Source organism: Clytia hemisphaerica, unplaced genomic scaffold (genome assembly GCF_902728285.1).
Source record: "Clytia hemisphaerica strain Z4C2 unplaced genomic scaffold, Clytia hemisphaerica genome assembly, whole genome shotgun sequence".
NCBI lineage: Eukaryota > Metazoa > Cnidaria > Hydrozoa > Leptothecata > Clytiidae > Clytia > Clytia hemisphaerica.
In genome coordinates this window covers 276438-304055 of record NW_027103282.1, presented here as the reverse complement: position 1 = coordinate 304055, position 27618 = coordinate 276438, and the positions used below count along the sequence as shown (strand labels likewise).

Genomic DNA, 27618 nt, shown 5'->3' with positions numbered 1-27618 from the left:
TAAGATAAAAATAAACTAAATCTGGGTTCACTACTTTATGCTAACTACCGAGACCTATGTTATACCTTATCGGGGAAAAAATGTCGGGGGAAAGTGACGAAATTTTTCCCCGACAAAATATTTCCCCGACATTTTATCACCCGACCAAAACTTGTACCCGATTTTTTTTATCCTTGACCAAAACATTTACCCAAAATTCAAATCTAATTTTTTACACCTTTATTTGCCGAAATTAGTGCTTTAAACATCGAATTGCAAGATCCATTTTCGAGCTAGTGAAGGAAACCATTTCTTTTGGATAATTTAGTCGGGTTAAAGTGACGAATTTGAAATTTTGGTCGGGGAAAAGTGACGAAAATGCCTCTAGGTGACGAAATTTTCCCCGACGAAAAAAACCCGATTGAATAAAACTCCGACATTTTTTTCCCCGATAAGGTAGCAACAAATAGTGGATCAGGCTGTTGCAGCAAAGGATGTAATAGGGACCTATAGGATCTGGGATGGCAATTCCAATGAAAATGTGAAGTAAATTCTGCAATACAATGTTTAAATTTATCAAATTTTAAAAATTCTAACAAGCTAGCACAACTTTCGATCTTAGTATTTTTGTAGGATTGCTGCACTTCTCGGGGTCATTGATGTTTAATCTGAATTAGTAGGTTAATCAACCGACATTTTTACGCAAGATTTTGGAGAAAATAAAGAAATCACGGTCTAAAAAGGTTTTTATTTATTGATATTTTTTTACGTTTTTTTTATAATTTGAAATTGATAAAATTTGAAATAAATAGTTACAAACTTTGTAACATATTTTACAGATTGGATGCTGTAGCCCTTGTACAATAAAAATTTTTGATTAAAATTTTGCTTTTTTCTTTCTATATAAAATTGTAATTTGTGGCTCTATGAATTTTTTTTCATCAAATTTTGTTACTTTTTACGTTTTTGGTACAGTACATATTTTATCGGTTTTGCTGTAGATATTTTGCAGCTTATGTTTTCACTAGCTTAGTAATATGTGATCAAATTATAAAAATGTTAAATTTTGAAGTTTAAAATAACAATGATCGCAGGCACCTCAAAATATTACAGATTAACTATATTAGTAACTGAAATAGCTGTAAATCTTCCGTTTTGTCAACTTTTCTACACAATTCTGTTTATTACTTAGCGAAAATTAGCTATTAATTGTAAGCACATCATGTTATCAGCTTGTAATTTTTCCCTTTATATATTTACTTGGTAAATAAGTAGTAAAATAGCACTACAGGAGAAAATTGTCTCTCGACTATTCTTTTGACTCGATTATAGCACCAATTTGCGAAAGGAGTACCCATATTTTTTTCATTACAGACTTTTTTAAGTCCCTTATTTTGCTCTAAATATCCTGATTATTTTGGGGTTTTCCCTCCCGTTTATTTGGAATCTAAGAGTACCGTATAAAAATCTATGGTGTGGAAGTATTCTATTGCTTTCTATTTTTGACACTTCGTACTTGCATATTAAATGGTTTATTTGCTGACTAGTTGTTTGTATGATTAGACACACGCTTTTTTATAAGAATAGTGTACTTTGGATGAGGGTCAAAGTAATCTTCAGAAACTGCCAAAATAGTGAGCGAAACATTCTTAACGTATTCTTAATTTTTTTTAGATATGACCTATTATAACGAAAAAACCCAGTTTTTCTGTTAACCAAATACAAAATGACTGTATTCTTATCGAAATCTGTGAAGCTTACCCTAGAGGGTATTCTTAGGGTATTCTTACGATTCGGCCAATTTTCACCCTTATATTCTTATAAAAAAGCGAGAGAAGTATTTGGTAACGTGATCATAAATCCAGAAAATGATTTTTTCTAACCGTTTTCAAGCCTAGAACTAAAAGATTATCTACGGATTTTTTTTTTGTTGATAATTTTCCACTCTTAAATATCCTTTCGACAAGCACAATTGAATTCAAATTTTATTTAAACGTTTGTTTTTTTTTAAGAACAAAATATATAAGAACATGAGTCTTCGTTGGCCAAAACGTTAAAGTTAAGAACATTTAACGGCTTTGCGGAGCCTAAAACACCCAATTTCTTAGTAAAATGGACAAAAATACTCACAAAATGGTGAAAATAAGAGAACATCTTTAGGCTCTGCTGCAAGTGGGGAGCGTGATTTGGAAATCGGCCGTTTTAGGTATTTTGTTTTTTTTGGTACTTCAAAATCCTTTCAGTAACTGAAATCAACCTAGAAGCTTGGCTAATGGTCGATGAATTTTCTCTGTGAAGATTTAATTTGGGGAATGATTCGAAGGGATAAATTTGATGAGAACTTTATTTTACGGTTCCAGAATATTATTGGCCAGGATACGTTATTAAATACAAGTAATGTCTTTAAGGCCTGAAATATGGCACGAAGAAAGTATGGTTTAAATTTGTAAGGTGCTGATGGAAATTTAACTCGGAAAGAAAATGCTTTTTGGTATGATTTTACCCTATATTTACCTTATTTTTGGGGTTTCAGAAGTACAATTTCAAACCCCCCCCCGGCAATTAGGTCCCTCGTTTATAAAATTTCGAAATTTTTCATCCCCCGTTTATTTAACCCCCCCCCCCCGTTTATGGCGGATTAATGGAAATTTAAGTGGTGAAAAATAAATTTTGGCGGATTTTGTACGTCGAAATCTGTCGATAATGAGACGATTCAATTGTTATATTACGCACTCAAAATCGGTGTAATCAGAGTAGTGAAAAGAGAAAAAACAGCTTCTTGAAAACAACAGAAATACGGCTCGTCATTTACCAAGTCCTCAAGGGAGTTTGTTTCGGTTGATGGATTTATTTTTTTGTTGATAAAGATAAAAAATGATTGACGAAATTCTTTTGTTCTGAATCTAATTATGCGTAAACTTTAGGGGCTTTTATTTTAATCACACCTCGCTCAGAACAAAAGATACCTATAAAGCCCGAATGCACGAAATTTAATCTTCTTACAGCTTTTATAATCATCATAACTTATATAGAAACCAGCTAATTTTTAGGACGAATCATCTCTTCTTGAACTATGCTGCTGGACTAACGGATTGTGATTCTTGCTCCTTACTCCTTATATACGAATACTACCTGGGGTTTTGTAGAGGTCTGCAATTCAGACTATTCTTGAACTTTTTCTAACGACCTAATCAAAGCTAATTGAAACTAAAACGAAAGCTTTTTCAATAGAAACGATCAGAATATTTTCAGAGAAGCTGGTTTTCTATTCCATCTCATTTCTCTGAAATCAATCCGCCAAATTAAATACCCGCCAAAATCTACTAGTAACAATGATCGTCCGCCAAATTTAACAAAATCTTTTTAGGATAGAAATTCTAAAATCTGCAATTTTGAATTAAAATACCAAGTATTATTTACAAGTTCCTAAAATTTTCCCACTTCGCCAAATTAAATCCCCACCAAATTTTACAAATTCTGCCATCCGCCAAATTAAGTACACGCAAAAATTAATACACTTAAAGTACCAACTCTAACCTTTTCAGCTCCAAACTTCTTGTAGGGATAATTTCACATCCCTAAATAAGTCTGGTGGTAGAAAAAATGCTTAAGGGCTAATTTACGAACAGTATTCGACAATATGGTTTGCGGTCCGAAATGCACAACTGGTAATGGATGCGTAGTGTATATAGCCCTTTATATAAAGGAGGATTCTAGAATTGACTGAAGGTCAAAAGTTGGCTACCAAGACAGGTACGGAGTAAATCAACGAAAAGTAAAGGAAACCAAAAAAATATATAATTTAAATGAAATTTATCAAAAATTGCACAATATTAATATTCTTTCATCTGTTTGAGGGTGATATTAAATACAAAAAATACATTTGACAATCTGGTCATTTTATAATTTGAACGTCTTGACATAAAAAATATTATAAAAATTTCGGTTGTTGAGGTTGTTGGCCTAGAAAAGGAAAAAAGAGAAAATAAGTGAAAGTATGAACAAAGTAACGGACAGGCGTCCAAGTAGATATATCAGGGGGGGGGTCGGTAGTAAAATCTCAGAAATATATGAGTAGTAAAAGGATTTTTACGAATTTTTACATACCACCCCCCTGACTCTTGGAAGAGGTATTTTACTACCCTGGTAGTAAAAGCTTTTGGGACAATTCGTCATGGAGACCACCTATTTTTTGGTTGCTTTTCGGACTGATTTTGCAAAAAAAGCTAAAAAATGATTATTTCTGTGACACATTTTTCACGTAGTGCAAAAATTAATGTTTTTCCCTTAGAATTAAAGTCTTTTTATATTGACAACAAATTTCGAGAATTTTTGTTTGCAGCAAACAACTTTCCAACAGAAAATTTTTTCAAATTATAAAGATTTCAGATTTTTTCAGAAAAGTCATCCAGAAAATTAAAAGAATTACAAAAAATAGCTAAAATTTGCTAATTTTACCAGTTTTAACTACCCAGGTAGTAAAATCTTTTCAACATTTAACACATAGATACCACCCATTTTAGTATTTAACTACCCTGGGTAGTAAAATTTTTTTTCGATTTTTCGTCACACCACCACCGTAGTAAACGTCATTATGTCTGAGATTTTACTACCGACCCCCCCCCCCTGGATATATAACAACCTGATGATGTAGAAATCTTTTCCGATGTACCAAATTCTGAATTTCGGGAAAAAGTTTCGACATTTGGATGGATTAGCTTACGGGATTTTGGCAGATAACGTCAGGAGGCCTGAACCCCACAACGTCGAAACAAAGTCCTTTGAACGTGTATAACGGTCAAATACAGTTATGAAGGTTGAAAGAAGGTTTTGTACAAGTTGGGACGATACTCGTGAAATTTCTAACACAAAAATGTCTACATGGGGAATTATTGAGAGTGAAAGTATTTTATCTTATTGTTTACCTTAAGAAAACTAATTTTCGTGGTTTTTTTCGAAATTCTTTCATTTTCCAAAGGATTTTTAAAGATTTTTGATAAAAGTTGTAATTTGAAAACCTAGCTTTGCGATAGGCACCTAGAACCGAAAAAAAAAAAAAATTTCTGCAAAAATTAGTTCCTTCAAGGTATAATATCTCCATCACAGTACTTACTGGTTGCTTGGTAATACATTTTGCACTGTTTCAAAGCTTCATTGAATCCTTGACAAAGCGTGATGTCAGATTGTTGGTTTGCACATTCCAAGAATTGATTCATTTCATTCACATGGGTTTTGTGGGTTTACGTTCTGGTTGTTGTTGCTGAGCAACAGCTTGTTGCTCCGATGAGGCGCTGTTTCCCCCAGAAAATGCTCCAGTCAATGATGTCCAAAGTATGCCCCTAAAGAAAGAAATCGGGCACAAGATCCATTGATAATTACTATTCAACACGATTCAAAATCTTCGTAAGAAATTTAAAATCCGAGTTTTGGCGAAAACCCCTAGAAAATTTTAGTAAATTGGGTAAATAGAGGCCAATTCACGATATTTGTCCCCGCGAAAATTTTAGATTATCGATTCACGAAAAAAGTCCAAGCGAAAAGTAATCCACAGGTACACACCAAGTAATCTATTAAACTTACGACAGTGGATCCAATAGCGACACCAGCGGCCGTGGACGCCATATTTGCCATAAGTCCTGGTTGTTTAGGTTGTTGCATGGGTGGTGCAACCGAACTGGCTGGAGCAGCAGCTGGTACATTTTTGCTTGGTGCAGGCCGTGGTGGTGGCGCCCGGGCGGCAGGCGCTGGCCTTGAAAAGCCAGATGATCGTCCCCCACTTGATCGACTTCCTCGTGGCATTTTTTTAATTTCTAGTTTACTAAGCTATAAGAAAATGTTTTAAATTAAAGAAAAAATTTCAACAATAATTATCTTTTTATCTATAAACACAGTTTATCATATTCCTTTATGCACTAGACATTATTTCATACATTAGATATATATAGGCTAGTGTTTAGTGTCCAGTTTTGAAGTCTACCATGTTGTTTTCTAATTTACCTTAGAATTTCAATCAAACGTTCAAATTTCATAACATTCGAATCACCCTGTTGAAAACAAAAATTGAAAACATCATGGTGGACTAGTCAGATGAAAAATTGGACACGCTTCCTTTTATACGGGAAGCCCAGGCCAGTAAGGTAGTTACAGATCAGTGGGCGTAACAAAAAACATGCCCATCATATTCTTAAGAACTTTCACCTCTTTCTGATTTTGCTTCATTCAACCTTTACAAAGTTAAGACTGCTTCAAAAAAATTAGCAGTCCGTACGTTTTGATGCATTGCTCTCGGAGATACCTAATTGAAAAGATAATCCTAGGCAGATAATTTTAGGATGTCAAAATCTTTCAAAAATTTCAAAAATGAAGATGAAAAAAAGAAGATTTTTTCGTCTTGATTGAAAATTTTCAATTTATCACTTTCTGAAACTTTGAGCTTCGCTTATTTCAAACATGCTTTCAGATTTTTCATATCTTTCTTGGATCAAAAGTTACAGCCCTCCAAAGTCGGTCCATTATGCCCATTCTTGGCCATTTTAGCGTACTTTGAAGGGCTTTAATTTTTGATCCAAAAAAGATGTAGAAAATATAAAAACATATTATGAAATAAGTAAAGTTTAATTTGTTTCAGAAAAGTATAAATTCAAAATTTTCAATCAAGTAGAAAAAATCTTTACAATTTTTTCATCTTCATTTTCAAAATTTAATTAAAAAGATTTTGAAATTCTAAAAGCATCCGCTTAGGATCATCTTTTCAACGAGGTAATACTTTGAATTACATCTTTTCTTTTTTACCTTTTCAAGTATCAAAACTGCAAATTTTTTTGGAATAGACTTCAGTATAATATGGGTCAATCAAGACTGCTCCAGAATATACAACATATTCCCAGAAACAGACAGATATCAAAAGCTAGCAAATAAATCAAAAATTTTATTCTGGAACAAAACGTAAATTAACAAAACGATCAACATAATAACAATCTTTATAAATTCCCATCAACTTATACATTGGAAAATCCTTTAACACATCTGGAATTTGTTTTGGATGTTGTTCAGACAACTCAAACCAATAGACTACTATTATTGTTCATAATGAATCGACTATGGTGAAGAATTTCACGGAAAGTGTCCAGTCCATCTTGACCCCCATCTAGAGCAAATATACTTTCATGGTCTTTTACTTCAGAATGTAAAGTTTTAATTTCGTTTGTTGGGATATAAGGTGGATTGGAGACAAGCATATCAAACTTTCCAATATCTTTATTGTTAATTTTGAAGTTTTTTATGTCCGTATACTGGACATTTATTCTATCTTTTAGCTCAAACCTTTCGGCGTTGGTTTGAGTCAAGTCAACTGCATCCTTCAATTTATCAATAGCTACTGCAGACAATTGGGGATTTTCGTGTAATAGAGACAATGATATAGCACCAGAGCCACATCCAATTTCAATGAAATTTGATATATTATTTGGTCTCATTAAGTATTCATTAATGTATTCAATCAAACTCTCAGTTTCAGGTCTAGGTATGAAAACAGGTGGTTTCATTTGTAAGTTCAAATAACGAAAATCCCATTCTCCTATGATATATTGGAGTGGAGTTCTTTCTATTCGTTGTTTACAAAGTTTTTCAAATAATTTTGTTTGTTCTTGAAGATTACAGTCAAACTTCTGGACATATTTGTTGATCTCCTTGATTGACACCTCAGGAGACTCAATACCCTTCTCAATCATCATCGCCTTCCAATGTCCGAGAATATTTCGGGAAAGGCATGTTGAATGGGAAGGACTATACACGCAGAATGATTTCTGATGAAACCTGGTAATCTTGAGCAATCCCAAGAGAAATATTGACTTTTCTTTCATATTGCTTGTGCATTAAAATAGAATGAAGAATAAAATGAAAAAAACTCAGCAGTCTATCCAACTAAGAACTACAAATTATCTTCTCTTTACTTTCCTTCTTCTCTTATGGACAATATTGGAATTTAAAGTCTATTTGCCTTAAAGTGTGCATAAATGTACATTTACTCATTTCCCTCATTTTTCATTGTCAACTGGGTGTTATTTTAAAATTTTCTGTATTTCTGAATACTTGAAATTCTTTTAATTCGCCTTCAAAAGTCCAAAAAGTGTTTAAATTCTACAAAATTATTTAACAATCAGGAACTACTACAATTTTGGCTTTGTTGGCCGATATGGCGTAGAATTTATAGTAATAATTTGGATATGGAGAAGAAAAATCACATTTAATTTTGATTAAAGAAAATTTGCGTGCTCGATCTTTATAATACTTTAATGGGATAATTTTTTGCGGGGATTAAATTTCGCGGTTGGGCCTATCAAATTTTGCGGGGACTTGATTTCCCGGGTGGCACTATTGGGTGGCAATATTTTCACGATCACACATTATTTGCCCTTCTTTGAGGCAAGTATTCATTCACAAATAATATTTATTTGACACTTAAATTCACAGAATTTCGCGGAAGACCCACAAATCCGTGAAATCTGTGAAATCTTATCCCCGTGAAAGTTTATCCCATTAAAAGTATATAGATTTTATTATAGCAAAGATGTATGATAAAATTGAATGTGTTTTGGACAGGTTCAAAAGATAGCAAAGTTTCTCTTTTTCTCTTGTTTCAATAGACCTTTTCGTCTTTCCATCCGCCATATTGAATTGTATGCAAAAATTATGGTGGCCGAATTGCCGTGGTGAAATTCCCTTATAGAAAGTATGCAAAACATATGCAAAAAGAAAGTATTAATATAAAACTTACATGCATAATTGGCATTATATTAAAGTGTAATCTTGTAGAAGAAAGATTAAATTTGCTTCTTTTGAAAACTAGAAATAGTCAAATTCGCCCATCTCTTAGAACAAGCACTTCAAGAAACATTAGACATAAACTCAAGCTGAAAAATCACCCGCGAAGGTACAAAAATAATCCTTATTCGGCTGACGGTAAATTATTCTCCTGGGAATAGAACCGCCAAACGATCAAATCAAAACATCGATCTGAACCTGCTGAATGCGTGACGTCATAATTACTGCTTTCAGTTTGCGTGTTTTGAAAGTTGATGTGTGTACTCCGTCTTCGTGGAATTTTTTAATGGCATGAAAACAAAATATGCTTTGTCTTTAAGAACAAATTTCTAAAAGGCTTTTGTTGTTCGGTAAATATTTCTTTTTGGATTAAGAAATTCCATCTTTTATTGTTCTAATGATTGGAAAAAAATATCCTTCTCTGACACCGGACATCCGACTTCCTTAAGTCCGGTGTAGAGATTGTCCGGTGGTAAAAAGATTCTCATTTTACACCGGACTTTGACATCTCTTTCAGTAACAAGACTCCCCTGCTAAATTCCACAATTTTTTGGCACTCAGTTTTCGGAATTTCTTTCATGTTTCGATTTAAAAGCCTACTCAGTGCGAAAAAGAAATCGTGTATCATTTTAAATACGCCGTTCATTAACTCAAATCAAATGAGTGGATGTTCGGTGAAATGGTGGACGAATTGCTGTCCCATGTTTTGTCAGATTAGTCCCAAGTTAGAGCAATTGATGGTATGCTGTTGGTGTTGAGAACATGCAACTTTTTGTACTTTTTACAAAATTTATGAAAATAGTTTTACTTTCCTAATGGGTTTAAAGTAGTAAAAAATAGTAAAAAACTTTCCTTAGTATAGGCAAAAACTGCTCCTTCTCAATTGTACTCAATTTTTGAGAGTCGGTCGGGTGACGCGAAACGAAGATATTTGTGATTGCCGCCCAATCAAAGCAGCAAAATTTCGAAACAAAGGAACTACGCAGCTCCTCTCACAGCTCTACTCTACCATTTTTGTTTTGATTTAACTTTGTATTTTAATGACCAGACATGGGTTTCATTTGAGGGCTATGCATGTTTGCCTCCACTGATGCAAGTTACCCGATCTCATGGTATGATGGACATGAATAAAAAGTTAGAAAAATGTGTAAAAGCTAGACTAGCCGTATTGTATAAGGGTTGCGAAGCGATCCAGACTCCACCTTAATTCGCAAGTTGCTAGCAAAATAAGAGACTCTCTAAAAATCCCTCTTCTAATAAAGCCGCTATAGAGACAGGGTTGTAAGAGCCTTAATTCCCCAAACACATTGCATAATACACGGCGGCGCAACACCCGCCGCTGCCCTGCGCATCACACTTTTGTTCTCATTCTAGTTATTCTAGTGTAAACGGTGCCTTAATAAAATCGAACGATATTCGTCGAACGATCGAACATTTTTATTCGAATCACGAATCGTGTCTGTCGAAATCATCACTCAAAACATAAAAATAAAACAAAAACAAAAATGTACAATAAGATGGCTTGTTGGTTCTTCAGCAGTTTTGATTTATTTCTTGACAAATTCGACAAATTTGATTACCTCTGTACTTCTTTATCATAGAATATCCACTTGGTTTTGCAAGGTAAGTTTCATTCACTAAAAGAGCACTCCTCCCGCCCGCGCGACTTGCAAAAACCTCTCATTGATTGACCTTATTTGATACTTGATACTTGCTGTTAAAAGTCAAGGGATGATGGAGATTCTTTCTGTCACCGTGCGTTCCTCGGTGCGTTCAAACTATTTTTTTCTATTTAACAGCAAAATAAACATTAAAAACCGAAGAACTACACTGCTTAGATTGCTTAGATGCGTGCCGCCCGCGCGGCAATTTGATCAACTTCAGATTCTAAGTCCGTGTTTCGGCTTCCGGTAATTTTGTTGCTGTTCACTATGTGTCTACATATCTACGTATCCATGTATCTATGTATCTACATATCCACGTATCTATATATCTATGTATCTACATATCTACGCATCCATGTATCTATGTATCTACATATCTACACATCTATGTATCTACACATCCATGTATCTATGTATCTATGTATCTACCTGCTAGGGTACACCATTTTAAAACGGCATTTTTCGCAGTCCTAGCTACCAAACAGAGAAAGTTTTTGTGGCTTCAAGGCAAACAAATCAAGGTCATTTTGATAAAATCATCAGTTTGAAGATGTGATTTATATAGCAAATTTTATGGCAAATTTTCGCTTGGGATAGAAGTTAAAGGTACGTGCACAATATAGCAAAACTGCTTCGCTCATAAATTCGCTTCGCAATAAAACAAAACTAACAGCAGCTAGCCCAAAACTTTTGTCTATATTACAGGGAAAAGTTCTGATAGAGAGTCATACCTACCAATCAATTCGCTTGCATGGCCCCTTTATGGAGCTAATGTCGTCTTGAAGATGGTTAACTGGTTAAGTTTTGTAAGTTTTCATTTCATGTGACTGCGCTACTTCTTCGCCATCTTTATCCTTCTAGAGATTTCGAAAAGGTTACATCAGTTTGAAAAAAAAAATTCGCTGACGTTGCAGAAATACTTCAATCCAATTGGCTAGCATTACGTCATCTTAAAAATGTAGACATTGATTTCAAAAATGGTAGCCTAATTGTTACATAATTTTGCATAATTTTTCAGGTAAGCAGTCAAGACTGCAGTGCAACATGGAGCTGTTTTAGGTAAGTTTTGCATTTCGTTCATCATTGACCCAATTAAGGGACCCCTATCTGGGGTAAAACAGGTAAATGGTCATTTCTGATTTCCTTTCAGTTCTTTCTCTTTCATTTTTATATTGCATTTTGTGTCTGTGTGTACTGGCAAATATCTTTGGATCTTGCAGTAGGACCCTGCCGACGCACCGGACTTTACAAACACCGGAAACGCGAAAGTCCGGTGTAAAATGAGAATTTTTTTACCGCCGGACAATTTCTACACCGGACTTAAGGAAGTCGGATGTCCGGTGTGTCGGAGAAGGATATTTTTCCCACCGGACAATCAAAACACCGGACATGACCAGTCCGGTGCGTCAGGTGTTTCTTAATTTTTTGTTTCATAAATGTCCGGCGTCCAAAATTCCCTGTATGCAACACCGGACTGACACCGGACTTATTGCGTCCGGTGTAGCGAAATGATTCTTTTTGCCACCGGACAAATACACCGGACAGTCCGGTGCGTCGGCAGGGTCATAGTATAGTCACACGTGCACTACTTTAGGATATATCAAACTTTCAATAGGGGCCGTTGACAAAAGATTTTTCTTTTTTTAACAGCTAAAGGCTGATAAGGCTCAACCCCCCCCCCTACCTCTTATCGGCCAAAAAATTCTTCAAAAGATTACACTTTTAATGGCCCAAATATAGCATCTCAAGGACTTGACCCGACCATGTTCTTTCATGTTCTTTCCATTCGCCATCCTCCTCAAAGCACTTCCTTTTCACACAGGAAACATGTGGTTTTGACTTGTGGCCTTTCAAATTTAAAACTCCAAGCCCTGGGTCGAGTCAGGGTGGGATGGGTGGAATAGACCTTTTTTCAAAAGAGGACGTCCTGTTGAATAATTATGTAGTCCAGCCATAAAAACAATGATAGAGCCATGCATATCATGCATATTGTAATAATTATGCATGGTTTTATCATTGTTTTTCTGCTGGACTACATAATTACCGTAGGATCGTCTAATCTCGACATACGTCTTGCAATCTCGACACCGGATCTGTAAAATAATCAAAACAAACCTTGAATGAAATTCTTGGTATCATTCTTATCGAACAAGTTCATCCATTAAACTAGAAGTTCAGTAAACATTGCAATCCTTTCAATTAAAAAAACAGCCAAATTATAAGCAGTTTTACACAACACATGAAACGCATGCAAACTTCCTCGTAACTTTCTCGTGTCCATCATTAAAATTTTACAACTTTATTATGCTTCAAGTCACGTGATAAAAATAATTCGCGCACTTAGTCGACCTGGCTTCCATTTTCTTATTATTTATTGCAAGCACACGCTCTAGGCGCTAGGAGGCCGCGTTAAACTTCTAGGCGCCGCACCTAGCACACCCGGTCCCTTTTAAAATTCATAAGGAAACCAGGTTCTTTTAATTATTTTCGGTTCACGGTAATAAGGTCTAATAAAAAATTCCTCGCGTGCAAAATGTTGTTGTGATTTGGGCATCTTCGTTGAAAGCATGCTAATAATTAGTTTTTTAGTGATTACTACATCGTTAAAGTGTTCTTTTCAAATATAAGTAATAACAGTTCACATTTCTCATATTATATTAACAATCTGTGACGTGGATAGAGAGAGAGAACAATTTAGTGATTGATTGATAACTTTGGTATGTATTTGTGTATGTTTGATTTTTTATTCCGAAGACCAGCCTACAGCTATGTCGAGATTGCAAGACGTATGTCGAGATTAGACGATCCTACGGTATTCAACAGGGTGGCCTCTTTGAAAAAAGGTCTATGTGGGTTTCGTTGTCATATGAACTGCCCTCCCACCTTTTTACACCCCGCCCTTTTACACCCCGCCCGCAAGTTTATTTAAAGTGACACTGCTGCCGACATACACGCATTATTTTTGTCACGATTTTTTTAACAAGAAACTTCAAAGCCTGTCGCTCTAGGAAATTTTCAGAACTTTTCAGCTTAAAGTGTTTCAATCAAAGTGAGATTTTCCTTTTTTTAAACTTTTTTTAACTACCCTCCCCCCCCCTTACGACCTCAAGCCGTTAAAATTAAAAAAAAGGAAAACCTTTTGTCGACGGCTCTTAAAAAATAACATCAGTCATCTCCAGGATGTACCTTAAGGGAAGAAATTTTTCGCGAGAAGAAATTTTTGTGGAATTTAATTTCGCGAATCAGAGTTTCAAAATGGCAAATTTCGCGGAATTTAATTTCGCGAATGAGCCAATTTCAAAAGTTTAACGGAATTTAATTTGAGATTGAGAAGAAGTTATCAACTTACAGATTAACTTTTAAGCATCACGGAGTTGTTTATATTTGTTTATATTTGATAAAAAATACACGTTATATGCTTAAAAATCAATTGTGTCCATCTCTTCATCAGGTAACACCTGGTTAATAACAACAAAATAAAAAAATGATTAAGAAATCGAATTTCGCAGAATTTAATTTTGCGATTTATACCCTACTTTTTTTGCATGAAAGTAGAGTACCATCATAGGTAAAAGATGGCGCAAGCAGATTTTTGTAAAAATAGAATTTTTCAGCTCTAAAAACGCATCTTTATCTATAAGAATCACTATTAATAAGCATACATCAATATGTTCTTAGCCAAATTACTCAATTTTTTGATGAGATAGATGTTTTTATTGCTCACAAAGTCTTCAATATGAAAGAATATTTCAAGAGCATGAAATTTTGGTTTCTAAACGTTATTTTTATAAGAAACAAACAACTAATTTTAATAGATCGATCATCACTATAATTTGTGTTCTGAATGATTGTTTAACGGTCATACTCATGTAGACATCAATTATATATGTGTTAAATGCATAACCAGGTAGGTCCATAAATGTATCACTTGTTTCTTGGGAGATTGATCTTCAAATTAGTTTTCAAGGTTGGCTTGGCTCAAATTTTTTCATCTATGGCTCAAATTTTAGGCAATTTCTCATAGTTTCTGAAAATGTTAATTTCATTAAAAAGTGCCAGGTTATTTTTTAATGAATCCCTGAAGTTTTGCGGCGCATTTCTTTGCTTGCGAGTCAAGTAAACGATATAGCGCTTTTGCAGCATTCATCTTTGATACACATTTCAGCGGGACGCTAGTGTGAATAACTGTCTTGAATTCAGCAAATGCAAAATGTGATGCTTCCTCTTTTTTCTTGCTTCATTTTACCAAAGTATTTGTGAGTAAACGGGTATATAAATCAGGTAAACCCAAGAACCCAAGTTACCCGGGCGAGTAAGACTGGTTTCTTAATTTTGGACTTTTTCCATCCGAAAAACTTGAGTAAATTAATTGCTCCTTAGGTTTCTCGGGTAAACCTCACAATTACTTGAGTTTTACCGTTAACTGCTGTAACTTGGGATGGTTGGTGGAAACATGGGACTGTTGATATCTGGACTGTATTTTACTTACTGTTAAATCAGACAGGACCCTCCCGGCGCTCCGGAAACATCCGGAGCAAATAGTTACGTTTTTTTTGTGCTCAGGAAGATTCCAGAGCACTTCCTGTTCCAGAGCACAACTTTCAGCGATATAATTATGATAGCACTCTCTGTGCTAATCATGTGAAAACTAAGTGCGCACTATTTTTAAGAAATCAGCCAACTCATGGAAGTGAAACCTAACGTTTTTGAATTTTTTGATCTTTCGACCAGTGATGCTTTCGAATATATTGTGACAAATTCAATTTCATTAATGACTGAACCATCATATCAATATTTTTTTGTAACCATGTTTAAACAGTTTTTTAAAATGTGGTAAAAATCACTTGCTTCGGAAGTACCGGAATTTTCTGGAGAGAAAAATAGTGTTTTTTTAGCTGCTCCAGAAAACTCCGGAAGTTTCTGGAGCGCTGGGATGGTCCTGTTAAATCACTTTGACAACAAATTTGTTTTGATACTTCCAGCAAGTTTACCACACTTCTTCAAGGCGCTGTGGTATATGGTCATTGACATTGGTTGCTACACAGGCGACTGAGGTTTGATTCCGACTCGCAGCGGTTCACTTGGCAAGTGAATGAACCTTCGCCCGGGTCAACCCATGTCATGTGAGGGGAATTGGGTAGTCAGTTCAAGGTGCTGATGGGGCGCTTATTGAAAGTGTCTATAGTTGCGAAAATGGGCCTTAAAAGCCTCCTGCAACTCAACCAAATAGATAGATTCTGTCATTCATATATCCCAAAATTACAGGTATATGTACCACAAAACCCACACTAAATTTCTGACCTAAATAATTATTTTTTGGGCTGCCTTTATCAAGTAAATTGTTTGATGGTGCGAAGAGTCCCATGAAAAGAGTTCTTCCTGATATTTTTCAATGTTATATGTTAGATTGTTTTTATATCATTGCTTTTTAAAATTTTTGCTTTTTTTGAATACGTACCTCAAAACCCACATTTATATTATTGACAATATCTTTAAATCCACTGGGTCAATCAAGGTAAAAATTTGCACCTGTACATCTAGGTAAGTTTGTTGTAGAACTATTCATATGTTGATAAGTTAGTCTCAATAGAATTACCTATTACACCACAGAACCCACAATAGATGTACCTCAAAACCCACAAGGTAGTTTTGCAAATTATTTCTCCCCTCGTTATATTTCTACCTGAAACTTTTTGAGAATTGATTTTGTATTTCATATAGGTATTTTGTATGTAAAAATTAAGGCTTACTTGTTTTCCTAATTGTGTTGAAATGATTTTGGAAACTGCATTGACTATTGTTAGCACTCATGAAAGTACAAAACATCCGTCCATAGTTTATTTATTGCAAATGATAGAAACTTTTTTGCATCGTCTGGATAGTGAATCAAACTGATTTAGGCATTAATTGAAGCAAATGAAACTATTATTTACTATGAAAAGAAGACTTTGCAAAGCATTTGAGGTTGTTGAAATTACAGTGCAATTACAGTTAAATCTCCACCATGAATATCGAAAAGCTTAAGAACCCCTTTTTAATCCCATGCAAAACATAAATCGTGAGGCTTTTATGACTATCTGGGGAGAGATATGGCCTAAATGGGCAGATAAAGATTAACAACATTAACATTAGTTTCATGTGCCAAGCGGGTTGGAATAACATCAAGTGGATTGAGCGTAAACTTCATGCAGCAAGAAAAGTTTGACAGAGCAGTAGCATGTATACAAGAAGAAATCCCTCCATCAACATCTACATCGACTCCAGACTCATCACTCATCATGTCTCCTTCTGACAAAAGAAAAGGTTCTCGTGATTATTGGAAGGCTAAATTTGACCAAGCTCAGTCCCTGATAAGGGAGATGGCAGAAAGAAGCATCCAACTGGAGGAAATTCCTGGCCTTCTGGCAATAAAAAAGGTTAAGCCACATGAAGAAAAGAAAGCAACCACAACTACAAGGGTGACTCAGGTATACGGTTCAATGAGGGCTAAAGATGTAGCAACCAAGGTAAAAAAATCAAGGATGAGAAGCTGAAGAAGGAAAGTGAAAAAGAAGAAGAGAGAGGAGATCAGAGAAACATTCATCAAATACAAAAACTTAATGTATCTGTTTACAACAAAAATGCTTGGCTTTGGGATTAAAGCAGTTCCCAGTATGTCTATGTTCTTCGTTCAGTTTGCAGTAAAGCAAGCTATAAAGTTAATGGAATCAAACCACTGATGATATTACCAACTAAACAACATTAAATCTCTAAACGATTGTTTGAGGAGGATTCGTCATCAGATGAGGAAGGTGAGGAATTTGAATCGGAAGGAAGCGAAATGTCCGAAGATGAAACTGATGATGAAAGCGACATCCCAAAACTCAAGAATTGCTGGAAAAACCTGGCACTGCCAACAGACTGGTATGCGGCCATCTACACCACAAAGAAAACAAAAAGGTTGTATATTGGTCGTTTGTTGAAGAGATTCTTAAAAGATGAAGATGGCGCTGTTGACTCAATTCAGTTACACTGTCTAAAGCCTAAAGTTAGGAGTGGTACTGTTCTTGAAAACACCCAAGACCATCTTCTAGATATAAGCATTTTCCCAGTTAAAAATGACATCATAGCGGAGCCATTAAAGTTCATTCCCATTCGAGGAAAAAAATGAACATTCCAGATTATGATTTAATTGAAAATATGTTCAACAAAGTATCAGGACTAAACCGTCTAGCTCTAGTAAATATGATGTAATATCCATACTTTTTTAAGCTTTTGAGTTATATGCTAAACATTATTGTTGTATTTTTGCATAGTTTTTCTTGAAAATGTTTCACAAAATTGTATTCCAGAAGTATGTGTGAGAAATAGATAAATATTTTTGTGTTCAACATCAAAAAATTCTAAAACTCACAATTTTTCTCATATGTACCTCAAAACCCACAAATAAAAAGTGAGTTTTTTTAGAGCAATTAAAATAAACACATTGCTTACACAGCACTTAAGACTTTTTTCCTATATTTGTGTTATGCCTAGAGGTAATAGAAAACGAAAGATTGATAGGTTAGTCAATAGCAAGTGCCTTATCTGACCATTTTTTGAAAAAAATCAAAAATTTTGAAGCTAGATTTCTAGCGTTAAATCTTCATAAAAAACTTTCACCCAATCAATAATGCTCAATTTTGTTTTAAATAATAAAGAAACTATTATGCCAACATAATCTTAAAAAGTTATGCTGATAAAAACATTTTAGAGTTTTCTAGAACTCCTGAAATGAAATTGTTGGTTTTGAGGTACCTGTGGGTTTTGTGGTACATATACCTGTACAGTAGATATGTCTTTTGGATTGTTATGGGTGAGTTCAGTATATTACCTGGGGACAAAACTAAATACTCCACAGCAGTTACCTAGAGACAAGATAATTTATCATGTTTTTATTGTCTGAAGGAAAGTAATGTATGTGGAGTAATTAGTTATTCAAAAGACTGTCATTTTCACCAAAACATCTATATTGATGCATAATTATTATAAGTGTACACTATATTTTTTCTCTGTCATTTTATCGCGATTACACTGCGTTAGCAACTATGTATTATTATTAACCATGTACCAATGTATAAAATTAAGGAGCTGGTCCTAATATTAAATGATGGTCCCTAAATTAAGACAAATAATGTCTCTTTTTTGGTAAAATCCGCAAAATTAAAATCTGTCAAATTTAACAAAGTCTACCATCGTCCAAATTAAATATCTATATCACAAAAATAATTACGTGCCAAAATTAATACACTTAAGGTATGATTTGTTTTTTTAAAGATTTTTTCAACTGAGGATTGTTTGAATAAGACATGAAGCTGTCAGTATTCATACAATAATTTTCACTGCTTCAACTATCATATTTTTAGTTATATAAAAATGGGTCACAAATTAACAAGTTGATAAAGATTTGAGGGATAAAATGATGTCTGCTAGACAATTTCTTGTTCGCCAATGTCTGGCTAGAGTACACCAATGTCGATACACCAGCTCAACAACATCCAGTACTCCAATTAAAAGATACAGTAGCATGTTAGAACTTGGTGTCATGAAAACAGACCAATCACAATTTGCTGCAATGCTTCAACTTCAGAAACTCTTCAATAACATCAAGAGTTATAACCCTGATCAATTAAGTAAAGGTAATTTTTTTGAAAACATTTGTTATAAAAGATCTCAAAGAATGAATACGTAATCCCTGTCAACCACGCACAAATAAGTTATTTTCTAACCAAGCACAGATCACCAGTCTTAGAACAAAAATTTGAATTTCAAGGTTAATTTATTTTAGGATCCAAGTTTTTCTGATACTTAGGTATCACACACTTGAATGAAATGATCCATACATACCTACTTTTTTACTTAAAAAAAATAAAGTTGAAAGCAAAAAATATCTGAGGCTCCTAATATATTCATTGTATCTCTATTTCAGACTCCAACCAACCAAGGGGACTTTATTTACATGGTGGTGTGGGTACAGGCAAGACAATGCTTCTAGACATCTTTTATGATAGTATCCCTACAGAAAAGAAGAAGAGGGTACATTTTAATGCCTTTATGTTGTACCTGTACTCAGAAATTAACCGTTGGAATCTTTGTTGTGATGAGAATGTAGACCATACTTCACCGGTTGAACACATTGCAAATAAGATTATGCAGGTGAGTGTGAGAGTGAGAATGACTTCTGCACCGTGTGAGCACAAATTTTAAGAAATCCATTTGTTAATTTTGCTTTGCCAGCATTAGATGCGCCCTGTTCACTTCAAGCACTACAAAGCAAATGGTGAGTTTATCATGCTGTTTTACCTGGTAGAGAACTCTTGAAGCCACACTTAACCTTCAACTTTTATGATTAATATTTTCATTACAGGATACATGGCTTCTTTGCTTTGACGAGATCCAAATCAGTGATTATGCATCGTTCACATTATTGGAGGGAGTTCTTGGATACATGATATCTCAAGGTGCTGTCATTGTTGGTACTTCCAACAGGTCACCAGAGGAGTTGAGTAACTCTTCCATATCTGGTGAAAATGATGAAGTGGAAGTTAAGAAACCATCCTCGTTCTACAGTCTGTTTGCTGAGAATTGTGATATTCATCATGTGGAATCTGAGCGTGATCACCGTATGGAGATGCATGAAGGAGAATGTAGATTCTTGTATCCAGTCGCACCTGAGAATAAGAAACAACTTGATATGATGTTTGCAAAACTTATTGAACCCGGACAACGGATTTCATCCGAATTCTTAGAGATTTATAATAGAAAGATCCTCATTCCAGTTGCTTGTGGTGAAGTTGCCAGATTCCATTTTAAAGAGTTATTCATGCGACCGTATGGTCCTGCTGATTATATTAAGATATGTAATGAATATAGTCATATCTTTATTGATGAGATTCCACGTATGACTATTAACCAGAAGAACGAGGCGAGACGTCTGTTGACTTTTATCGATGCCGCTTATGAAACTAGAGCTAAGATTTATTGCACTGCTGAGTCAACAGCTGAGGATTTATTCATGATGCTTCCCAGAAATGATGAGAACTATGAGGTAGAACAAATGCATTTGGAAATGATCGGTGAAATCGCGTATGATTTAAAATTAGCTGGATTGGATTTTAAATCTTTAAATTTGATTTCTGGTGAAGATGAAATTTTCTCTTTTAAACGTGCTATAAGTCGTTTAAATGAAATGCAAAGTGAGTTTTATCAGTCCACTGAATATCGTAAACAGTTATTTGTGCCGTACATTGGTACAGAAGCCGAGAAAATGAACGCGGAAGAGAAACGACGCACGCGCGAGAAAATGAGGCTTCAGAAACAGGCTAAAGAGCAGGACGCACAAAACGAAACTCAGACTGAAGAAGATTGGTCTATTCCTAATCGAGACTATAAAGAAACAGACTGGGGAGACGAGGCAAGTTACACTAGCCTGAGTCAGGAAGCAGCCGCTGTTCATTTGAAAAGACATGTGTCTGAACGGCAAAAAGATGCTCCGAAATTTGGTGCACAACATTTTTGGGGGTTTGGATGGTGGGAACATGTTAAAAATAAAATCAAAAAGAAAAACGAAACCGAATGAAATTCTATTTTCAAATATGATATGAAGTATGATTGTTTCTATAACTTTTCATTTAAATGTTTTATTTATAACCCCCTACTATTTTTTGAAACATAGTTATTATCTTAAATTGAATATGTTATATTTTTAGCCCACGTGATAGTGATCGAAACATGGTAAATCATACTTCTTTGAAAAGTAATCGAATTTATCAATTTTGAAAATGCAGTTAATTTAAAGTCTTTCTCAAATTGATTCAATAATAATATTTCAAAACAAAGTCCTTCTACAAGATTATTTTTTTCGAATTATGGGGGAACTCCATATGGAAATTAGTTATGCAGAGTTATGTCCTAAAATTGAATAGGTTTTTTAAAACAGTGTCCTTCCGAAAGAATTTTTTGAAAATTGTTTCATTTTTCTGTTTAGCTTCGTGTTTTTGAAACATTATCCTATTTTCGGAAGAAAGTGTTCATAACTATTATAGATTGACAGTAAGGTAATAGGGGATCACTGATATAATTACTTCTAATGACTTTTATTATTTGTTTGTGGGAGGATTGTAACTGATACCTCTTTACATTGTCTTGATTTAATGAGGTAATTAAAAATGTCATTTGTTAAAAGAAACATTTTGGAGGCACTTACAATAACAACAAGAATGCCCTTTCAAAATAGTACTGGATGGAACTCTGCTTTTTAACCGTTTAAACAGCTTTCAGGCACGTAAATAACGATAAGAACACAGGGAAGCTTACATACAAACGTTATAATTCTTCCGCCTTTTGTTCATAACATTTTTTCAATAAATAGTCATTACAGGTTTTCTAAGTTTAGGAGCATGACAACATGCTAACAAAATCAAAAATCAAAACATTTTTAATCCTATACCATTCCAGCTTTTCCGTAGCACCCGTTTGTAAAGTTCGACCGCCCGGTATCGCATTATGATCATTCAAGAAGTGATTTGTACATTTGAAAAACTTTTCTTTGTTTCTGATTTCCCATGACCCATTATTTATATAATTCAGCATGTTTCTAATACTTTCTACATGATGTAAGATGAGTTTGACCAGAAATACGGACAGCAAAAGCCGGCTTAAAGTCCTGAAACACGTCACGAGGCTTATTAATTGTTTTTATGTAAATTAAGTTACCAACAATTTTGTACCGCTCTAAAAATTTACAAAGTTAAAAAGTCTATTTTGAATAGCTTCTAGGGCATTCCACAATAATTCTTACACTCGCAAGTTTCGTAATTTGTTAAAGCTGGTTTAATGTGTATGAGTATTTTAAGAGTTTTAAAATGTCTTAACGTTCCTTGTCATTGTCATTTTGTTGTTATTAATCTATCTTAACCCTTTGTGCGCACCCTTTTTTTTTGAAAAAGTTGAAATTTTTCTAGTTTATTTTTTGGAACTCACTCAAACCAATTTCTTCAACATCAATTTACTCTTAGGTTCCAAATAAACAGGGGGGTTTGTACTTTTACGGTGTGAGGGTATTGGCCTTTTTTTAGTACGGTATTACGGGATTTGACGAAAAAAAGACGGGAAAACAGTATTTTAAAATCAGACGGTGACGGTATTTGACCTTATTTTTTGTTATTATGCCGGTATTTGAACCTGTACCAAACCGGTGTGACGGTGTTATTATTTTTTTCAATTTTCGGGATTCCGGGATTTAGCAAAAATTTTGACGGGAAAACGGTATTTCGAACCACTACAAACCACAGATATCTGTAAAGCCCGAAGGGCTAGATTTGCAGCTTTGTTCAAAAAGTGAAGCTCATCTTTGGAAGGATTTCCTACCAGAGTCACGTGACTAAAATATGCAATTTCACCGGTTTGAGAGATGTGAAATAGCGTTTGCCGCCTAATTTTTTTGATATCGCACTCCGAAAACAATCAAAATGCTAGATCCTATCCATCGGCACGAAATTTAAAAAGTCAAATTTTAGCTTCACTTTTTTTTGCTGGAGAAAGCTTAAAGCTGCAAATCTAGCCTTTCGGGCTTAGATATCTGTGCTACAAACCCCCCCCCCCAAACAGGGGGGCCTAATTGCCGGGGGGTTGGAAATTGTACTTCTGAAAACCCAAAAACAAGGTAAAATATAGACTAAAATCAGGCTATTTAGAGCAAAATAGGGGGCCTTCTCTTTGACATCTGAAAATATTCTTAAAAATTTATAAACGGGGAAGGGGTCCTAATAAGGCCCGGGGGGATTTTTCGAAAAATTAACAATCGAGAGGGGGGAAACCTATAAGAGTAATAATACATTGAACCATTATGATGAATTTGTAGCAAACCATACTTAATTAAATTTGTTTCTTTTATTCAGGACACTATTATTGATTGATCTGTCAGCTATTGAATAATGGATAATTTTTCATAATAAACTTCAAGATCCTGACTCTATAACGGTGGTTACAGAAGGTACTCAAAATTAACGATGGCGAGCTTTTCTTTTGTTATTATTCCTTTTATGGAAATAATTTCTCTCCGTCATAAAGAGTTTTGAGTACTTTCTATAAACGTCGTTGTTCTATACAAGGATACTTTCAGGAGGCCCACCGCCGGACAAAAGACGCTGAAAGGTCCATGGAACGTTATATGGACGTCCTGAACGTTGAATAGACGTGGTTTGGATGTTTTGTGACGACTGGACAGGAAAAGGAAAATCATGGAAATCTGATTGTGAAAAATGGACATTTTCTTTTAATCTTCATAAACAACAACGACACAAACAGGTAATTAAAATAATACAGAGTTACAAATCTATTCAATTTCTCTTAATCCCTTTTATCCCTTTCTTTTGATTATTATGATAAACTTCCATTACAAAAACATATATTTGTTACAAACAATGAAAATCTTTTTGTTCTATTGTTTTCGCTCGTAATTACCAAACTTCATTTTCCCCAAAGAAAAACAATAAACATTTTCATACAAAACCGAGTGCAGGAAATTTAAAACAATGCAATTGTAAAACTCGAACGCAGTATAAAATGGCAGCCCATCCCAATTATTGAGACATAGATTTTTTGTGGTTTTCAGCTTAAAAACAACACGAAATGAAAGCTATCATTTTGCTGGTATTACTTGGTTTATTCAAACTACACGCTGCAGAGGTACTGGATGCTGATGGGAATCCTTTAAGTAAGATTAATTTTAAATAAAAATGATATCGTTTGCTTACTCATCAATTTAAATTTACTAGCTTTTGGATATTGAATTGACACGAATGTGGAGCAAGATTTGTCAGAAAGAGGAAAAGAAAAACATTTTTTTGCTTCAGCATAATATAACAATAGGCAGACACTGTCCTAGTATAAAACATGCGTATGATATGAAACGGGAACACTTATGTAAAAATGAAGCCTTCTTTGCTTCAAGTTTCAGAATTATGGCTCGAAGTATATGGTCACTTGCTTTTTAAACATTTTCTCATCACCCACTTACGCGATGTTAAAAAGCTATAAACCGTTGAGAAAATATACCTTATCGGCCAAAACTTAGTCGGCCCTAAGTGACTAAATTTTGGCTTGGTGACTAAAATTAGGGCCGACTAAAAATTTAGGCCAACTAAAATTTGGGTCGACTAAAAATTTAGAGATAGCCAAAACTTATTTATTAGTCGACCCTTAGTGACTAAGTTTTGACGAGGTGACTAAAATTAGGGCCGACTAATAATTAAGGCCGACTAAGTTTTGGCCGATAAAAAGATTGATATAAAAGATTTTTGAACAGCCTGTGACGGCTATTATCGGTCATTTTTGACCGTTTTAGCCCTACTTCATAGGACTGTAACTTTTTATCAAAGAAAAATATGAAAAACTGAACACAGAAATAAAATAGCTAGGTTTATATAAAAAACCAGCTAGGTTTAAATATTCTTAAAGTGTCATTTTCGAACCATCACTAGCAGAACAAATCTCTTTTTTTATTTTTTTTTATCTTTATCTTTGTTCTTCTTTTTTCAGTTTTTTGAAAAATTTTAACATTTTGGATTAGTTTTCTCGAAAATATTTTTCCGATGGCGTTTGATTTTAACCTAAAAATACATTAAGTTATACACACCAAGAAAGAAGAACCGAAAGCAGCCGACGTTGCTACCTTTTATTTTCCGATGTGTTCTGAGTGTATGTTTCAGCTAGAAATTTTGATCTGTTCTGATTACGGCTTCGTAAATCAATCAACTCGAAATTTTAACGTGTTTTGATGAGACAGCGGTATATGAGGGTATATGATATCTAAGTAACCAGAACACATCTTTTAAGGAGACAGGGGTAAAAAACCAAGACAAAATTGATGTAATCTTGTTGCCTAGTAACCCTAGAGAGGTTCAGAACACATTTGCCATTGGAAAAAAATCCAACGTCTTAAAATTATCTATAGACAAACAAAACTTTTTGATTTCAGAACACGTTCAAACATAAAATAGTGATAACCTTACGAAGACAAAACAAAGGTTTCCTAGAAATCAGAACACATCATTAGTATGAAAATATTGAGAACTTAACAGATTTTAAATGTGGTCTCCTCGAAGACAAACTACCCATTTTTCTTGAGAGTCAAAGATATACATATATTAGCCTTTTTAACCATTTTCTTATATTTACACATTTCAGGTGATGACGAAATCCGAGAGATTGGTAATGCTGTTCCAAGTCCATTTAACCTTCCATTCTCTAAAGAAATCAAAGCAAAAGATGTTGTTATCAAAGACCCACATGCTGTATCCCTCTCTGGATCATTAAGTGCATTAGCTCCAACTTACCCACCTGAAGTGGATCACGATGAAGGCAACAATAAATTTATTTCTAAATTTAAAATTATAAGCCAAACTAAGAAGAGATCAAACTCAACAGTAACACGACCACCACATCTTCATCAAAAGGACTCAGACAAAATCGAACAAAAACGACTTCATCGTTTGAGAATCGCACGACGCAAACAACGACTTCACCGACTTAACAAACTTAGACATAATCGTAGAAAACGACCTCACCATAGAAGACCTCATAAGAAACCAACCAAAAAGCCAACTGAAAAACCGACTGAAAAACCAACCGAAAAACCGACCGAAAAACCAACTACAAAGAAGCCACATAGAAAACGACCTCACCATAGAAGACCTCACCATAAAAGACCTCATAAGAAACCAACCAAAAAGCCAACTGAAAAACCAACTGAAAAACCGACCGAAAAACCAACTACAAAGAAACCACATAGAAAACGACCTCACCACAAAAGACCTCATAAGAAACCGACCGAAAAGCCGACCGAAAAACCGACCGAAAAGCCGACTGAAAAACCGACGGAAAAGCCACATGATCCTCACGACCACCACAAACCCGACAATCCAAACTTTTGCCGTGATGCAGGTATGTTTATGCCATATTTTTCTGTTTAGATTAAAATTAAGACGGGAATTCCACTTCCACTCAATTAAGAAAGTGTTTCTGTACTTCGAACTCAAACTACGCGGCTTTCGTTTGTTTGAAAAATCTTATAAATTATTCTCAAATCCCCTTTTGACTTATGGAGAAAGTTCTCAATTCTTTGAAGATTGAATAAGAAGCGATGTATTTCAATGTTTTAATTGTGCCACGCTGCTTGTTCAAAGTTTAAAGTGATACATCGACCATTTAACTGGCTAGTTAAATATTAGCTTCTTGTTTTCCTTTTTCAATATAATTTTTTCATATCTTAAAAGGTATCTCATGTGATAGATCATGTACCGGATGTGAACCAGCTGGATTCTGTATCATGCCCGAAAAAAACCACCACGCAATCAGATGCGTTTGTAACTTCGGATGGACTGGTAAAAATGCAGTGTTCATGAAACCCTCAGCTGATTCGAAACTCAATAATATTATTATTGCTGACGACTGTAGTGTTGCATGTCAAAACACCAATGACCGAAAAGGGTAAGTTCCTAATTGCATAAATTTCTGCTCATTTCTAACGAAAAACTTTCTTACAGATTTATTAACTACTCATTCGCTCGATTCCACAATTTTACTATTCATTCTAAAATAATAATATCATATTTTTCAATTTTCAGAACCAAATGCGCCAAAACGCAACACTGACAACACAAAAACAAATACTTGCAGCTTTTGACTAGCCTGCAAAACTTGGGACATTTTATCATAGTATGATTTTATAAAGACTTTGTAAAAGTTCTCGTCTTTTCAATTTTTTTATATTCTATATTTTTTTACATACTGAATTGAAGCATATAATACTGTATATTCGTAACGACGCAAAAAAATAAAATATACTCATCATCCCGAATCATTGTCTATATCTATTATTCCCTAAAAAGTCGCAGATTTCTTAAAACACTAGATACAACCTCGTTCCCTGCGCATTATCAGCTATTTTATGCTTTACCATATGATAATAATAACCAACACCAGGGTATTCTCTGGCGTCTATCAGTAGTGTAAATAAAGCCTGCAATCAGTGCCATAATATATTGGCACTTTTTGCTAATTTACCATTTTTCAAAAATTGATGTTCGAGCGAGAATGTCAATTTTTAGGCCTTCAACTTGATTTCAACGAT

The 27618-nt window shown here is 34.5% G+C and overlaps 3 protein-coding genes and 1 pseudogene across 3 annotated transcripts; 2 read left to right on the top strand and 2 right to left on the bottom strand.

Annotated features, from left to right (window-relative positions):
• Positions 1 to 5060: 5060 nt before the first annotated feature.
• On the bottom strand, positions 5061 to 5840 carry LOC136803834 (coiled-coil-helix-coiled-coil-helix domain-containing protein 2 pseudogene; annotated as a pseudogene).
• Positions 5841 to 6885: 1045 nt separating this feature from the next.
• Positions 6886 to 11583, bottom strand: LOC136804322 (MTRF1L release factor glutamine methyltransferase-like). Its single transcript, XM_067061030.1, has one exon. The coding sequence runs from the start codon at positions 7839 to 7841 to the stop codon at positions 7038 to 7040; it is 804 nt and encodes a 267-aa protein (XP_066917131.1). The 5' UTR covers positions 7842 to 11583; the 3' UTR covers positions 6886 to 7037.
• LOC136804301 (AFG1-like ATPase) lies at positions 11491 to 21689 on the top strand. Its single transcript, XM_067061009.1, has 4 exons — positions 11491 to 11525; positions 18851 to 19123; positions 19414 to 19640; positions 19852 to 21689. The coding sequence occupies exons 2-4, from the start codon at positions 18904 to 18906 to the stop codon at positions 21061 to 21063; spliced, it is 1659 nt and encodes a 552-aa protein (XP_066917110.1). The 5' UTR covers positions 11491 to 11525; positions 18851 to 18903; the 3' UTR covers positions 21064 to 21689.
• A 1694-nt stretch (positions 21690 to 23383) lies between these two features.
• On the top strand, positions 23384 to 27347 carry LOC136804312 (uncharacterized). Its single transcript, XM_067061021.1, has 5 exons — positions 23384 to 23792; positions 24100 to 24201; positions 25674 to 26429; positions 26762 to 26975; positions 27113 to 27347. The coding sequence occupies exons 2-5, from the start codon at positions 24117 to 24119 to the stop codon at positions 27138 to 27140; spliced, it is 1083 nt and encodes a 360-aa protein (XP_066917122.1). The 5' UTR covers positions 23384 to 23792; positions 24100 to 24116; the 3' UTR covers positions 27141 to 27347.
• Positions 27348 to 27618: the final 271 nt, after the last annotated feature.

Excerpts from the sequence above, each read along its gene's own strand:
- LOC136804322 (XM_067061030.1), bottom strand. The coding sequence starts at position 7,841 with ATGAAAGAAAAGTCAATATTTCTCTTGGGATTGCTCAAGATTACCAGG.
- LOC136804312 (XM_067061021.1), top strand. The coding sequence starts at position 24,117 with ATGAAAGCTATCATTTTGCTGGTATTACTTGGTTTATTCAAACTACAC. Across the intron at positions 24,202-25,673 it reads TGCTGATGGGAATCCTTTAA|GTGATGACGAAATCCGAGAG; the intron begins GTAAGATTAATT and ends TACACATTTCAG. Across the intron at positions 26,430-26,761 it reads AAACTTTTGCCGTGATGCAG|GTATCTCATGTGATAGATCA; the intron begins GTATGTTTATGC and ends ATATCTTAAAAG.
- LOC136804301 (XM_067061009.1), top strand. The coding sequence starts at position 18,904 with ATGATGTCTGCTAGACAATTTCTTGTTCGCCAATGTCTGGCTAGAGTA. Across the intron at positions 19,124-19,413 it reads CCCTGATCAATTAAGTAAAG|ACTCCAACCAACCAAGGGGA; the intron begins GTAATTTTTTTG and ends TCTCTATTTCAG. Across the intron at positions 19,641-19,851 it reads TTGCAAATAAGATTATGCAG|GATACATGGCTTCTTTGCTT; the intron begins GTGAGTGTGAGA and ends TTTTCATTACAG.